Source organism: Podarcis raffonei, chromosome 9 (assembly GCF_027172205.1).
Source record: "Podarcis raffonei isolate rPodRaf1 chromosome 9, rPodRaf1.pri, whole genome shotgun sequence".
Classification (NCBI taxonomy): domain Eukaryota; kingdom Metazoa; phylum Chordata; class Lepidosauria; order Squamata; family Lacertidae; genus Podarcis; species Podarcis raffonei.
Genome location: NC_070610.1, coordinates 74995354 through 75010343, shown reverse-complemented (window position 1 = coordinate 75010343; position 14990 = coordinate 74995354). Strand labels below are relative to the sequence as shown.

Sequence of the window (14990 nt, the reverse complement as noted above, 5' to 3'; positions counted from 1 at the left end):
GGAAGCTTCAATAGCAGCCTTCAGCTCTTCTGCATTGCTCGGTCTCATGTCTCTCATCTTTCTATTGGCAATGCCCCATAGATTCTCTATGGGGTTCAGGTCAGGCGAGTTTGCAGACCAATCAAGCACAGTAATCCCATGGGCATTGAACCAGGTTTTGGTACTTTTGGCAGTGTGGGCAGGTGCCAAAGTCCCGCTGGAAAATGAAGTCAGCATCCCCTTAAGGCTCGTCTGTGGAAGGAACCATGAAGTGCTCCAAAATCTCCCGGTAGACACCTGGACTTAATGAAGCACAGTGGTCTTAATGAAGACCAACACCAGCTGATGAGATCGTTAATTTGGGGTTTTCATCAGCTGTACGCCATGATCATCACAATTATAACAAATAAAGGCTTGACATATCTCACTTTGCATGTCATGAGTCTATCTCATATATTAGTTTCACCTTTTAAGTTGAATTGCTGAAATAAATGAACTTTTCCGTGATATTCTAATTTTCCGAGTTTCACCTGTATAGGGCAATGACAAGACTCCTGCATCTTTAATAGTACTAAATATTAAGGTGCAAAGCCCTGCCTTCTTTTGCCGCTGACAACTCTGTCCGAATGGCCGATTAATCTGGATGAAAAGGTCTGAAAAGCAGAGTGTGGTCCAACCTGAAGGCCAGCTTGTCTTTTTTAACACCATTCCACCAGCTCTGCTTTCCCGTAAGTTGGTTTTCTTCTTCAAGCCCAGCAAGAGGGAAACGCTAATTTGTTATGTTGTTCTGGTCATAACCACCTTGGCTTAAAGGCAGCTGTTAGGTAAGGAAGAAGATCAGTTTTCCAGACTGCATTAGGGCAATTACTGAAAAAGCAGGTGCATTAGAAAGAGGAGCAATCATGCAAGACCTTTTATTCCTGACTCAGAAGAGAATAAAGGAGACGCTAGGTCAGGATGGCTGGTGCTTGGAGGTTATCTTCATGTTATGGCCCTTTTGTGGTGTTTTTCTACAATCATCTTGAAATATACTCGGCGTCGAGTGTGAATTTCATGCTCTTTGTTCAGCTCATAGTAGCAATGAATGAAAGTTTCCCCGAAACGTCTAGGTATATATACATTATCTACACAATAGGCCCCGCGTGATTGGCTAATTCCGGGCTGCTCCTGTAGGCCAATCAGGTCGCTGATTCACTTCCACCTGGAGCTGGATTGGGTGGCTCCGGCAGACCAATCAGACTGCTGCATTATGGATCCTATTGTTCTAGGATTCAGCTCAGTACATAACACATCTGAAAGTGGAACCAGAGCAGCACACAGAAACGCCGTTTACCTTCCCACCGGAGTGGTACCTATTTATCTACTTGCACTTTGATGTGCTTTCGAACTGCTAGGTTGGCAGGAGCAGGGACCGAGCAACGGGAGCTCACCCCGTCACGGGGATTCAAACCGCCGACCTTCTTATCGGCAAGTCCTGGGCTCTGTGGTTTAACCACAGCGCCACCCGCATCCCTAGGTACAACATTATATAGAATGCTATATTATCAGACAATGCCCATTCCCAAAGCCAAGCTCCTTCTATTACATTTACTGTACTCAGAAGGAATTCTGTTGAGCAGCGTTCCCCTGCAATCTGAATTAGAAGTTTCCTTCTTGTGACTTCTGCTTCTAATTGCTTCCTAATTGCAGGCTTCTGCTTCCAAGGTGCCTCTAATTTTATCTTAATTGCATGGGGCAGCTGAAGTATTACTGTATTTTTCACTCCATAGGGCGCACCGGACCATAGGGCACACCTAGTTTTTAGGGGGGGGGGAATAAAGAAAAAAATTTATTCCCCCCCCCCAGCCCCAAAGAGCAAAGAAGCCAAAACAGTGAGCAGGATCCATCCCGCTGGCTGTCTTGGCTTCCTCTTTAGCCGTGCAGAACCTCTCCAGCCGGGAGAGGCTGTGCGCAGCTTTGGCAGAAGCCAAGACAGCGAGAGGGATTGATCCCGCTCACTGTCTTGGCTTGGTTTTTAGCCGCGGGGCTGGGGCGGGGGAAGCCCAAGCTTCCCCCGACCCCAGCCCCCAGAACAGGTCCAGGAGCGGCGGCAAGGTTGCGTGCAGCCTTGCTGCCGCTCCCGGAGCTTGCGGGGCTGGGGGCGCGCTCCTAAGGCTTGTGGATAGCTGCCTGAAGCCCGGGGAGTGCAGCGGGAGTTGGCGCTGCGCTCCCCGGGCTTCAGGCTGCTATCCGCAAGCCTTAGGAGCGCGGCGGGAACTCCTGAAGCCTGGAGAGTGAGAGGGGTCGGTGCTCATCGAAAGCACGTCAAAGCACGGAGGGAGCGCTCCCTCTGCGCTTCGGAGGCTTCGCGTTGCTATCGCTGAAGCCAAGGAGCCTGCATTCGCTCCATAGGACAAACACACATTTCCCCTTCATTTTTGGAGGGGGGAAAGTGCGTCCTATAGAGCAAAAAATACGGTACATACAAATTGTCTTAGAATTGAGCCTTCCTCTTCCCTGAAAGGGGAAGGAACTTTTAATTACTGGTTTCCTCTCATCATGGTTTTCTTTCTTCCCTCTACAGCAAAATAATTGCACTCTATTATTCTAACCAACTAAAGCAGGCTAAATTCACTTCCAGTGTGGATTTGTGTCCAGAACACAGCTGCAATAAAACACCAGCGTTAAGGGGCCCAAAGTATCCCCACCATGTATTTGAAAATATCAAGCGTTTCCCTGCATATATGACACAGGACAAAACATGCAACACAATGCAATAAAAGACTTTTATTATTTGCTGTTTAGGATATTCTTTGGATTCTTCTTTTTCTGAGGGTGTTCTGAAATACAAGTTGGAGAACTGATGTTTTGGAGGCTGCCTCCCCGTGGACTTCAGGGACGCACGCATTCCGCATCTTCGGTGCAGCTGTCTGTGGAAGAAAAGAGTAAACAAATATAAGATTTCCTGTGCTTTAATCTTCTGGCAAGCCTTTTGGGCTGGCCACAAAGTCTCCCCTGGTATTCTTGCAGTGAAGCTGGTAAACTGTGGGCTAGAGGATGTGAACTGTTCGGTGGATTTGTAGCTGTTTGACTAACTGAGGCCCAAAAGGACTCCCCTATGGTTCCTTGCAATCCTGGGAGAAAAGGACTGCTGCAGGGTTCTGTCCTGGGCCCCTTGTTGTTCTACATGACTTGGCTGAAGGCATAGAGGGGATGATCATCAAATCTGTAGATGACACCAAACTGGGAGGGGTAGCTAAAACCTCAGAGAATCAGGATTGAAGATGAGCTTCACAGATTGGAGAACTGGGCCCAAATTTTTTTAAAAAACAAGTTTCTGTAGGGACAAACGTAAGGTTTGACATGTAGGCAGGAATAACCAGGTGCACAAATATAGGATGGGTGACACCTGGCTTGACTGTAGAACATGTGAAAAGGATCTTGGGGTCTTAGTAGAGACCACAAGCTTAACATGAGAGAACACTGTGATGCAGCAGCAAAAAAAGTGAATGCTAATCTAAGCTGCTTCAACAGAAGTCTAGTATCCAAGGAAGTAACAGTACCACTATTGTGCCTTGCTCAGACCCAACCTGGATCATTGTGTCCAACTCTGGTCACCACAGTTTAAGAAAGATATTGACAAGCTGGAATGTGTTCAGAAGAGGGCGAACAGGGTGACCAAGGGTCTGGATCCCAAGCCTGATGAGGAATGGTTGAAGGAGTGTTGGGTATGTTTAGCCTGGGGAAGAGAAGACGGAGAGGTGATATGAGCCATCTTCAAATATCTGAAGGGCTGTCCCATGGAAGACGGAGCAAGATTCTTTTCTGCTGCTCCAGGACCCAAAGCAATAGATTCAAATACAAGACAGAAGAGTCTGACTAAACATTAGGAAGAACGTTCTGCTGCTGAACCTTCTGTGCGTAAGAGCTGCTTGGCAGTTCTTGGAAGTTTTTAATGGTAAGTCGGATGGTCATCTGTCTTGTATGATCTAGTTGAGATTCCTGCCTTGCAGGGATCGTACTAAATGATCCTTGGTCATGACTTGTTAATGTGTCTTTGCCTTGGCGGTGGTTTTCCACTTGACTTTTCTGACTCACATTCCCCCTCTTCCTCTCTCCAGCACCCCCTCTTGCTGAGCTTCATCTCTCGTACACGGATCCCCTTACCGATAGTGCAGCATGTGCCCGGCACTGCACATCTCCCATCTTCACCGCACCACTTCCAGCCAGACGCGCAGGGGTCAGGCAGCTCATTTTCCTCCAGGCAGCGGGGAGTTTCCTCGGTGTCAATGAGGCAGCCAAATTCTTCTCCGCAGCAGATGCTGGGGCCAAAGCAGTTTCCTTTCATTTCAGGACCACAGGTGATGCACTGAGACAGAGAGAGAGAGAGAGAGAGAGAGAGAGAGAATGGGGTGGTTCGAGGTTTGGCTACAGCAACGTGACTACAGGTATGCTGAACTAGATGGGTGTTTGGTCTGATCCAGCAGGGCTCACGAAAATCCATCCAGACCAACATTCCCTGTCCCACAGCAACAAGCTGGGTGCTGCCAGGTACCCCACAAGCAGGGGAATCCCTGTTCCTGCCTTAGCTATCGGTATTCAGAGATATATTACCTCTGAAGCTGAAGGTTTCATCCAACCATGCTGGCTAACACAGACCCGTCCCCCAGGATGGATTTCTCTAATTCCCCTTTCAAAACCATTTGAGGCTAAAGTCCTATGCATATTGTCCTAGGTCTAAACACCATGGGTGACATCCCACTTAACGTTACTCAGGGTAGACACACTGAATTTAATGCACATTATCATGATTATGACAACGTTTATATCCTACCTTTTCTCGAAGGAGTTCAAGGTGGTCACATTGCTCTCCCTCTCCCCATTTCATACAGGCATTGTATTAGTTAATCATTTTATATTTAATGTTTCTCACCATATCTACCAGGCAGAGTGATGTGCCTCTCTCTGAATCTGTTTTCTATTTAGCAAAGTTCAGAAATGGACTTTCTTTTTACTCCAATCACACCAGGAATCTTCATTTGAACTGAGTGCCAATGTGAACGTTTGGCTCAACAAGCTGATCACAACCAATTAATATGTATTTCTTTAACAAATTGTATATCCCGCTTGATTGTAATGAAGCCTTTAAGCAATTTGCAAAAAGTATTAAAATCATCTGAATAAAAGAAAAGTGTTTTAAGTAGGTGCTGAAGCTTAAAGTCAGGGATGGGGGACATGCGGCTCTCTAGCTGGTGTTGCAATGCAGCTCACATCAGACCCCCAGAGAACATGGCCAAATACCCCAGAGGATACTGGGAGTTGTAGTCCAAATAACATCAGGAGGACCTCGGCATCCCCACCCTTCTTTGTGCGATAACAGTTGCAATCCTGTACTTACTTACCTGGTTGCAAGTCCTACTGAACTCAATAAGGCTTACTTTTGAGTCGCTATGTCTAGGATTGCACTGCACTCACATTTAATTATTGAGGCATTAATTGAGGCCCTTGCAAAGGAATGGTCTTGCAGGAAGGCAGAGTACTTGCCATGCAGCTTGGAAAAGAGCGTTGAAAGGGAGTAAATGCTTCAGTACAAGTGCTGGTATGACACATGTCTAACCTATGGGTTAGTGGCAAGCTGTGGGCCAAATCTGAACCCCAAGCAACCACACTTGGCTCTGCTAGCCCTGCAAGCTTCTCTAGGGAACAGAAGTACAGAGAAGGGCAGCACTTAACGCAGGCAACAGAAATGGGCCGGCATGGAAGGTTGAAAGCTGTGCTTCGAGATCCCTGCACCATTACTAATAGAGGCTTTGCCTCTTTCTGAGATTGTGCCAGAATAAAAGTAGGTGCATCATCTTCTTGACAATCTAAGACACAAATTAAAGTCTTTTCTAAGATGCTTACTGTCTTATCTCCCTCTCATATAGACATATAAATCTATGGCAGCGCACAACCCGTGTGTTCAGGACACCTTTAAAGCACCTAAATAATCCTGGGAATTGTAGTTTGTTAAGGGTCCTGGGAATTGTAGCTCTGTGAGGGGTAGACTGCCATTCCCAGGATTTGGGGCGGGTGCGCTTTAAATGTCCTTTAAAGGTATGGTTGTCTCTGCAGCCTTGAGGGAGCATTCCTTCACTCTTTTGCTACAGTAGTTGCAGCACCTCTCTCTCTTCCATAAGGAGCAGTGCTCCATCCCTGTAGAGCAGAAACAGGTCTGAGAGGCAGAGCAAAGCAGAAAAGGGATTAGGGACACAAAGACACCTTTGGAACAATTCCCCCAGAACCAGCAAAGGAGCAGAAAAGCAGTCTCTTTCGGAGACAGGCACATCAATTGAGATTTGCAGGTGCATCAACTGAGATCCTCTCCTCTCTCTCTCTCCTACCGGTCGGTATTCTTTGCGTTCTATGACTTCTCTCTTTCCTCGCCAAAGCCAATTCTGGATGTCTGAGACTGATCTCTTTCCTCCCCGAGGGCAGTTCTGGAAATAGCAAGCCGAAGACAAGGTGAGTAGGCAAAGGACATAGACTAGAAGAGAGGTCTCAGGCATCCTGGTGGGCTTGCAAATCTTGCTCACAGGCCGTCTTCCTCTCCTGGCTTCTGCCTCCTGTATCTGCCTCCTTCCTGGACCACCTGCCTCTTTATACCCTTCATAGCTCCCCTTTGCATCCACACAACACTTCTATCATCATGACCTCGGTGGAGGCCCCGCCCCTCTCACTCTGGCCCCGCCCCTCTCACTCTGGCCCCGCCCCTCAACTCCCTCCCTCCCTTTGCGTACTCCTCCTCCTCTGCCACAAGTGCAGCCACCACAAAACAGCCATACTTCTGGAAGCTCAGGAATCAAGAAGACAAGAAATTTTAAAAAGAATGGGAAATGTTTGTAATGTAGATACAAAATCATTTTAAACAGGTCAAAACATTAGCAGGATTTTAAATGCACTTGTTGGGTCTTCATTGCGGGGGGTGGAGATGGGACTGATTCTTCCTCATTTTCGGCCACCTTAGCTTCTGTGTGCAACGTTACTCCAGGGGATGAGTAACTTGCCTTGCACAAGGAGGAATCTCTGGAAGGGAGATGTCTTGGCGATGTGAGATTGAGATACCCAGGTAGCAGAAGTTGCCCCCAGTTCCGCTCACCCCACAGAGGCAGCCGAAGGTCCCAATCGTTTACTGTGGCAGAAGACAAGGCTTCAGTAAAACAGTTCCGGATGTTGATGCATACAGCTTTTGCAGATATATACATACAAGTAGAAAGTATCTCTGCTGCTCCAGCAGTTGAAGACGTAACACAGACTCCAAATCAATACTTCTGGACAGACTCCCTCACTTCACAAGCCTGACCCCAACACGCAGCACAAGACCCCGGACACAATGAGCTGATGTGCCAGAATCACTTATATGGGTGGCAATAGGCTGTTGCCATAGCAACTGGCTTGGCTGACCATGCGCCTGTTGGCTTATCTCATTCTTGGGGTGATTTACACTCATGAAGGAAATTAAACCCTTTCTTCGTGTCCAGTTTTTCCAACAAAATAGACCACCTCTGCTCTTTATTCATGCTGGCATGTAACAGGGAAAGTGCTTTTGAAAATGAATTACAGTGGTACCTTGGTTCTTAAAAGCCTTGGTACTCAAACGACTTGGAACCCAAACACTGCAATCCCGGAAGTAAATGTTCTGGTTTGTGAATCTTTTTCGGAAGCCGAACATGCTCCGTTTTGAGTGTTATGCTTCCAATTTGAGTGCCACACTTCCGTTTTGACTGTTACGCTGATGTCTGTTTTTGCTATTTATTTTGCGTTTCTTTTTTGTTTTGCTTTTGTGACTGTGTGGAACCCAGTTTAGCTACTTATTGATTGATTGTGTGACTGCAGTACATTGCTTGTTGCTTTCATTTTATGGATCAATGGTCTCGTTGTTTTAGGGGTTGTTTTTAAAAGTGTCCGGAATGAATTAATCCATTTTGCATTACTTTCTATGGGAAAGCACACTGTCTGGAACGGACTTCCGGAACTGATTAAGTTTGAGAACCAAGTGTCAGGGAACTGCCATCAGTGCCGGAGGGAGAGAGCAAAAGCCAGATGCATTATAGAGAGCCTCCAGGGATCGGGAGAAGTAGCTCCTCTTCCGGGGAAGAGGATAAACGCAGGTCCAGTGGAGAGGAGATGCAGACGTCGGAAATGGCGAGGCGGTCCCAGGACTCCTTGCCTGGGAGAAGCGAGGAGGGAAGGGGTCCTCCACTGCGCAGAAGGCATTCGCGCAGAGAGGGACGGCACAAATGGGGCGTAAAGGAGCTTCTTTGTTGGAGGAAGTTCAAGAAACACCCACTCACGGATTCTGCCAGCGATTGTGTCAGCCACGGGCGAGTGGTGCTCCGGACAGATAAAGTTTACTTTCGCAGCCAGCCAGGGAGATATTTGCCTGCTTGCTCATGAGCAATCCCTTGGAACCGTAACAGCAATCTGTGAGTCTCTGCCGTTACTCGTGAGCCCCCGGGGAAGGCAGCACAATGAGCCAGACAGGGCCAGCCGCAGAGATGGAGCAGGAAGCCATGGTGCGAGGTCTGGTCGAGAGGAATCGAGACCTAGAGGCACATGTCGCTATGCTGTCAGCGTGGCTGGAGGAGAGACGGGCTCCGGACGCGCAGGTCAGATCCACCCCAATCGGGAGGAAGGTCCCCGGGCTAGTAAATAAGTTCAGAGGGAAGCCCCAAGACTACAATGCTTTCCGAACGGAGATTCAGTACGGCTTAGAATTACAAAAAAGCGACTTTACTGATGACAGGGAGAGAAGAGAGTGGCGTACATTATTGGACATCTACAGGATGGGGCGCGGGAATGGATCAGACCCTTGATGGCAACGGGGAACGATGCATTGAAAGACCTAAAAAAATTATTTCAGGCAATGGACGCGATGTTCTCCAGCGAGGCGGAGGAAAGTGTGACCCGGAGGGAGCTGCTGGGGTGCAAGCAGGGCAGTCTGTCCGTCAGAAGCTACTGGTCGCGTTTTGCAATGTTAGTGCACAAGCTCGGGTGGGACCTAGATTCTGAACCCGTACAAACGCTGTTTGAGGCAGGTTTGAGCCCCGAAGTGAAAGATGAATTGTCCCGAGCGCCCCGCCCGCAGTCGATGGATCAGCTTACAAAGACGGTGCTTGCAATTGGTGTACGCCAGGAAGCGTGGGCTCAAGAAAAGCGGGAGATAAGGGGGGAGCGTTTCCATGGGAACCGGATTCCTGAGATACCAAGGGAGCCTTCCCAGGCGGCAGAGCCGATGGAAATCGATGGAGCGCGCACGCGTGAAGTTTCAAACGCCAGTGAGGTCAGAAAAAAGGAGGGGAAGGAGTGGAAAACTATGAAGAAGTGTTTCCTCTGTCAGCGGCCCGGACATTTCGCGAAGGTCTGCCCCCAACAAAAGGCCTGGCAGGGGTTGATGGGGACAGCAGGCCACGACGAGGAGGGGGAGAAGGGGCAGGTGCAGAGAAACGAGAAAGCCTGGCTGCCGACCAACAGGGGCAGCAGCCAGGCCAGCGACCAGTAGAAGAGCCCCGACCTGACCCTCCCAAGGCAGCTATAGCTATTGAAGTGGTGCTAGAACTCCCAAATAGGCACCCAGTCAAGGTGAATGGCCTGCTGGATTCTGGGTCATCATGTAATTTCTTCAGTAGAGACTTTGCTCTGGAGCACCAGCTGCACCTGTTGCCACTCGATTTCCCCCTGCAGGTGACCACCATTTGATGGCAGGGAGCTACTGGGGGGCGAAGTGACACACCAGACACCACCAATGCGGATGAGTGTTTCCAGGCACACAGAAACCATTGCCTTTCACATGGCCACGCTGGCAGGACCCCCAATAATACTGGGAATGAGCTGGCTGGCAATACATGACCCAGTGGTGTCATGGCATCAGCGGTTGCTCACCTTGGGGTCAGCTTACTGCTTAGAACACTTTCTGGGAGGGAAGGAGCCCAGAATGACTGTGGCCAGGGTGGCTGGGGTGTCCCTGGAGGAGAAAGGGCGGGTGCCACCACATTTGCAGATTTAAAGGAGGTTTTCAGCGAGAGAGAAGCTGACAGACTGCCCCCCCACAGGCTATTTGACTGCCAAATCAACCTGCTTCCGGGGGCCCAGTTACCGGTGGGTAAGCTGTATGCCATGTCCGACTGGGAGATGCAGGAGTTGAGGCAGTTTATTGACAAGAACTTGAAGAGGGGTTTCATAAGGGAATCAAAGGCGGTGGGGGGGAGTCCAGTGTTCTTTGTGGACAAAAAAAATCAACCAATCAGCCCAGACTTGTGGTGGACTACCGCCGGTTGAATTTGGTGTCTGAACCCGTGGCCTTCCCAATTCCCATAATTGACGATATTTTAACACGTGTGAGGCAGGGGAAGAATTTTACCAAGCTGGATCTCGGGGGCATACAATCTCATTAGAATGAGAGAGGGGGACGAATGGAAGATGACCATGTTCACCCCCCTGGGGGCTTTTGAGTATTTGGTCATGCCATTTGGATTACAATTGGGGTCCGCCTGCTTCCAAGCCTTCATGCACCATGTTTTGGGGCCCCTGCTGTACAAGAATTGTGTGGCCTTTTTAGATGACGTCTTAATCTATTCGGAGGATGAAGCACAACACGTCAGAGACGTCAGGGAGGTGCTACAGAGATTGAAGAAGCATCAGTTGTGGGTCAAGCTGGAAAAATGCCAATTCCACGCCAGGGAGGTAGAGTTCCTGGGGTACAGGCTATCAGACAAAGGACTGGCAATGGACCCAGACAAAGTGAAGGCAGTGCTAGAATGGAAGACCCCCAGAAACAGGAAGGATGTGCAGAGGTTCCTAGGCTTCAGCAACTTCTACAGGAAGTTCATAAAGAACTTCGCTCACTTGACAGCACCCATAACGGATTGTCTTAGTAGCAAAAAGAAGTTCGCATGGACGGAGGAAGCACAGCAATCCTTTGAAAGGCTGAAGAAGGCATTCGCCTCGGAAGAGCAACTCCGGCACGTGGATCCGGGGAAGCCCCTGAGGGTGGAGACAGACGCATCCGACCACGCCATTGGAGCAATACTGTTGCAACCCGGGTCCAAGGCGGACTGGCAGACTTGTGCCTTTTTCTCTAGGAAGCTGAGCAAGTGGGAGCAGAACTACACCGTTTACGACTGAGAATTGCTTGCGATTTACGCGGCATTCTGACAATGGAGACACCTTTCGATTGGGGTGCAGCACAAGATCCAAGTCCGAACAGACCACAAGAACTTGGAATACTGGAGGACAGCGCGTGTGCTAAACCAGAGACAGGTCAGATGGTCCCAGGAGTTCGCCAAGTTTTTCTTCGAGATACAATACGTGCCGGGGGGGGGATGTTAGAGCAGATGCACTCTCCAGGAAACCAGAATACATGGAGGGGGAAGGGCCTCTTGAGGCCAGGCACGTGTTCCCCGAAGACCGATGGGTGTGTGGGGGAGCGTTGGTAGGGAAACAGGAGCTAGAGGGGCTCACCAGGGAAGATGGCTTTGCTCAAACAAAAATCAGGGAGCTCAGAAGCGGAAAGGAAGACACTGGGGGGTTTGAGGAAAAGGAAGGGCTACTGTACTACAAGGGGGCGCTGTATGTGCCAGGAGAGACATTAAGGGGCAAGATACTTAAACAGCTCCATGATAACCCAACAGCTGGGCACTTTGAACAGCACAAGACTATGCTACTAGTAACCAGGCAGTTCTGGTGACCAAAGGTAAGGGAAGATGTTACGAGAATACGTACGAGGGTGCAACAAGTGCCAGAGGGCAAAAGGGGAAAGGAAGGCCCCAGCAGGGTTGCTGGAACCCTTACCCACCCTGGAGAGGCCCTGGGAGGTGGTGTCCATTGATTTTATGACAGATCTGCCCAAGTCAAGGGGAAAGACAGCGGTAATGGTGGTGGTCGATCTGCTAACTAAAATGTGCCATTTCGTGGCTTGCTCGCATGCAGTGTCGGCAGAGGAGACAGTCAGGCTGTTTGTGGACCATATTTTTAGGTTACATGGGACCCCACTGAGGGTAATCTCTGATCGCGGGAAACAATTTACCTCCCAGTTCTGGTGGAAACTCATGAGCTTGCTGCAGGTCGAGGTGAGCTTCTCGACGGCGAGGCACCCAGAAACTAACGGACAGGCCGAAAGAGCAAACAGAATACTCCAGCCATACCTACGATGCTATGTCAGTGAGAGGCAGACCGATTGGGTAGAGAAGTTGGCGTTGGCTGAATTTGCGTACCATAACGCTGAACACGTGTCCACGGGAATGAGTCTCTTCATGGCCAACTACGGGTGTCACCCCAGGGCCTTCCCAGGACGGGGGGAGGAGGGATGGAGTGTACCTGTGGCTGAGCAATTTGCAGAGGAAATGGAGGCTTTACACCAGCAACTCAGACTAAACTTGGAAAGGGCCAAGGAAGTTTACAAAAGGCAGGCAGACAGGCACCGTCGGGAAGGGGAGGCCATACGGGTGGGAGACCGGGTATGGTTGTCGTCCCAAGGGTTGCCCCTAAAGGGAGGGTGCAAAAAGTTGCAGCCTAGGTGACTGGGGCCCTTTGAGGTAATTCAGCAGGTTAACCCAGTGGCATTCAAACTCAAGTTGCCCGACAGCATGAAGATACATCCGGTGTTCCATAGGTCCCTACTCTCGCATCACAGGGAGGGGCAGGAATTCCCGGGAAGGGAGGGAGGGGTTACCACCCATCCGCAGGTAGAGGAGAGGGAACACTGTAATGAAGCTACGTAAATACTAGATTCCAGGTGGCGAGGTCACCAGGTGGAGTACTTGGTAGCCTGGGAGGGAGAACCCAGGTCTGAGAATACTTGGGTCCCTACTGAAACAATCACAGAGGGGTATCTAGTGGAAGAATTTCATGGTTTGTTCCCGCATAAGCCTAAACCATTAGCTAGATTCTGGGAGGAATAATTTGGACCCACGGACGACGAAGGGGACTTTGTGGGTTTTTCCGCCTCCGAAGAGGAGGGAGGGGAGGTGTCAGAAGAAGAAGAATCAGACTGGGAGGTTCAACCAGCTGGAGGGGATCCGAGGGAATGGGAGGCCGCTTTTGAATCCAGGGAGGAGGATGAAGGGTCTTTTAGGGGATTCCCCGCATCGCCGGTCGGCGAAAGAGAGGAGGAGGCATCAGAGGGTCTCACCAGGGGTGAGGGGGGTCCTGAGGAGGGGGTGGATGTCAGGGAACTGCCATCAGTGCCGGAGGGAGAGAGCAAAAGCCAGATGCATTATAGAGAGCCTCCAGGGATCGGGAGAAGTAGCTCCTCTTCCGGGGAAGAGGATAAACGCAGGTCCAGTGGAGAGGAGATGCAGACGTCGGAAATGGCGAGGCGGTCCCAGGACTCCTTGCCTGGGAGAAGCGAGGAGGGAAGGAGTCTTCCACTGCGCAGAAGGCATTCGCGCAGAGAGGGACGGCACAAATGGGGCGTAAAGGAGCTTCTTTGTTGGAGGAAGTTCAAGAAACACCCACTCACGGATTCTGCCAGCGATTGTGTCAGCCACGGGCGAGTGGTGCTCCGGACAGATAAAGTTTACTTTCGCAGCCAGCCAGGGAGATATTTGCCTGCTTGCTCACGAGCAACCCCTTGGAAGCGTAACACCAAGGTACCACTGTATTGGTATCAACAAGCAGGCAGTCATGTAAGAATAAGCCCTGCAGCTAAGTTGGTGCCAAACGTCTTGCTCTGCTTTCCTTTGGACCACATCAGCAAGGCTGAGAGGGGGTCTTGTCATCTGGGCAGGGTCATTATCCACCCTGCCCAGGTTTGCACCCCAAGGAGGTCATTTCAGTGCTGCTAAGGTAGAGGCACACTCCATTGTCTTGAAAGACAGACAGATGCCAACCACTAAAATTTAATAGCTACAGAATCTCTTTCCTTGCTTCGTATAGCAATTGCTTGTCCGTATCAGATTTGTATGGTTCCACAGAGCAGAACCAGTAAAATTTAATAGGTACAGAATCTCCTTCCTTGCTGCATATAGCAATTGCTTGTCCGTATCAGATTTGTATGGTTCCACAGAGTAGAACCAGTAAAATTTAATAGGTACAGAATCTCCTTCCTTGCTGCATATAGCAATTGCTTATCCATATCAGATTTGTATGGTTCCACAGAGTAGAACCAGTAAAATTTAATAGGTACAGAATCTCTTTCCTTGCTGCATATAGCAATTGCTTGTCCGTATCAGATTTGTATGGTTCCACAGAGCAGAAAAGAGGAGGTGTACCTCACAGTGGAACATACCCGTGCCTGGATATCCCCATAGGCCCTCCCTGCCACACACAAAAAAGAGAGATGACTGACAACTGACCCCCATGAGATATGAACTCTCATCCTGTTGCAAAATGTTCAACAGCTGCATTGGAGACATTAACACGAGACTGTTGGGTGTGAAGGCTGTTTGATACCTCCATGTTTTGATTCAAGGACTGCCAATGTAGTGCCCATTGGTGAGTCAACCCTCACCAAACCTCCTCCCCCTGTTTTGCAGTGTTGTGGTTTGTTTGGGCCCAAACAACTCCCCCAACTCCGAGCAACTTCTCCTCGGGTGCCACCCCACGCCACCCCTGCAGTGCGGTCCCCAAAGGAAGATGCTTCCCAGACCTGACACCAGCAGGGAATGACCTTAGGAACGTGGAATTAATATGCAAGGGGGAATCTTGTGACTTGCAAACGCATCAATGAACCCCTCTCAGAGGGCCCGTTGCTGCCTGGGCAGATCAGCATGGCAGATTCTGTGGAACACCTTCCCATCAGATGTCAAGGAAATAAACAACTATCCGACTTTTAGAAGACTTCTGAAGGCAGCCCTGTTTGGGGAAGCTTTTAATGTTTGATGTATTTATCGTGTTTTTAATATTCTATTGGAAGCCACCCAGAGTGGCTGGGGAAACCCAGCCAGATGGGTGGGTATAAACAACTAACTAAATAAATAATGCAATGACAAAAGGCCAGACTCCAAAAACATGGGAAGAAGCGTATATCACATTAATTCCCAGACAAAGAACAG

General features: G+C 49.5%; 1 protein-coding gene across 1 annotated transcript; it reads right to left on the bottom strand.

The window, feature by feature from the left end:
- Positions 1-3692: 3692 nt before the first annotated feature.
- On the bottom strand, positions 3693-6634 carry LOC128420626 (vasopressin-neurophysin 2-like). The gene is made up of 3 exons (XM_053402305.1): positions 6342-6634; positions 4126-4327; positions 3693-3697 (listed from the first exon to the last, which is right to left on the bottom strand). Exons 1-3 carry the CDS (start codon positions 6504-6506, stop codon positions 3693-3695), a joined length of 372 nt encoding a protein of 123 aa, XP_053258280.1. The 5' UTR covers positions 6507-6634.
- Positions 6635-14990: the final 8356 nt, after the last annotated feature.

Coding starts and splice junctions, on each gene's coding strand:
- LOC128420626 (XM_053402305.1), bottom strand. CDS start 6,506: ATGCCTGAGACCTCTCTTCTAGTCTATGTCCTTTGCCTACTCACCTTG. Junction 4,328..6,341: donor AACGCAAAGAATACCGACCG/GTAGGAGAGAGA, acceptor TCTCTGTCTCAG/TGCATCACCTGTGGTCCTGA.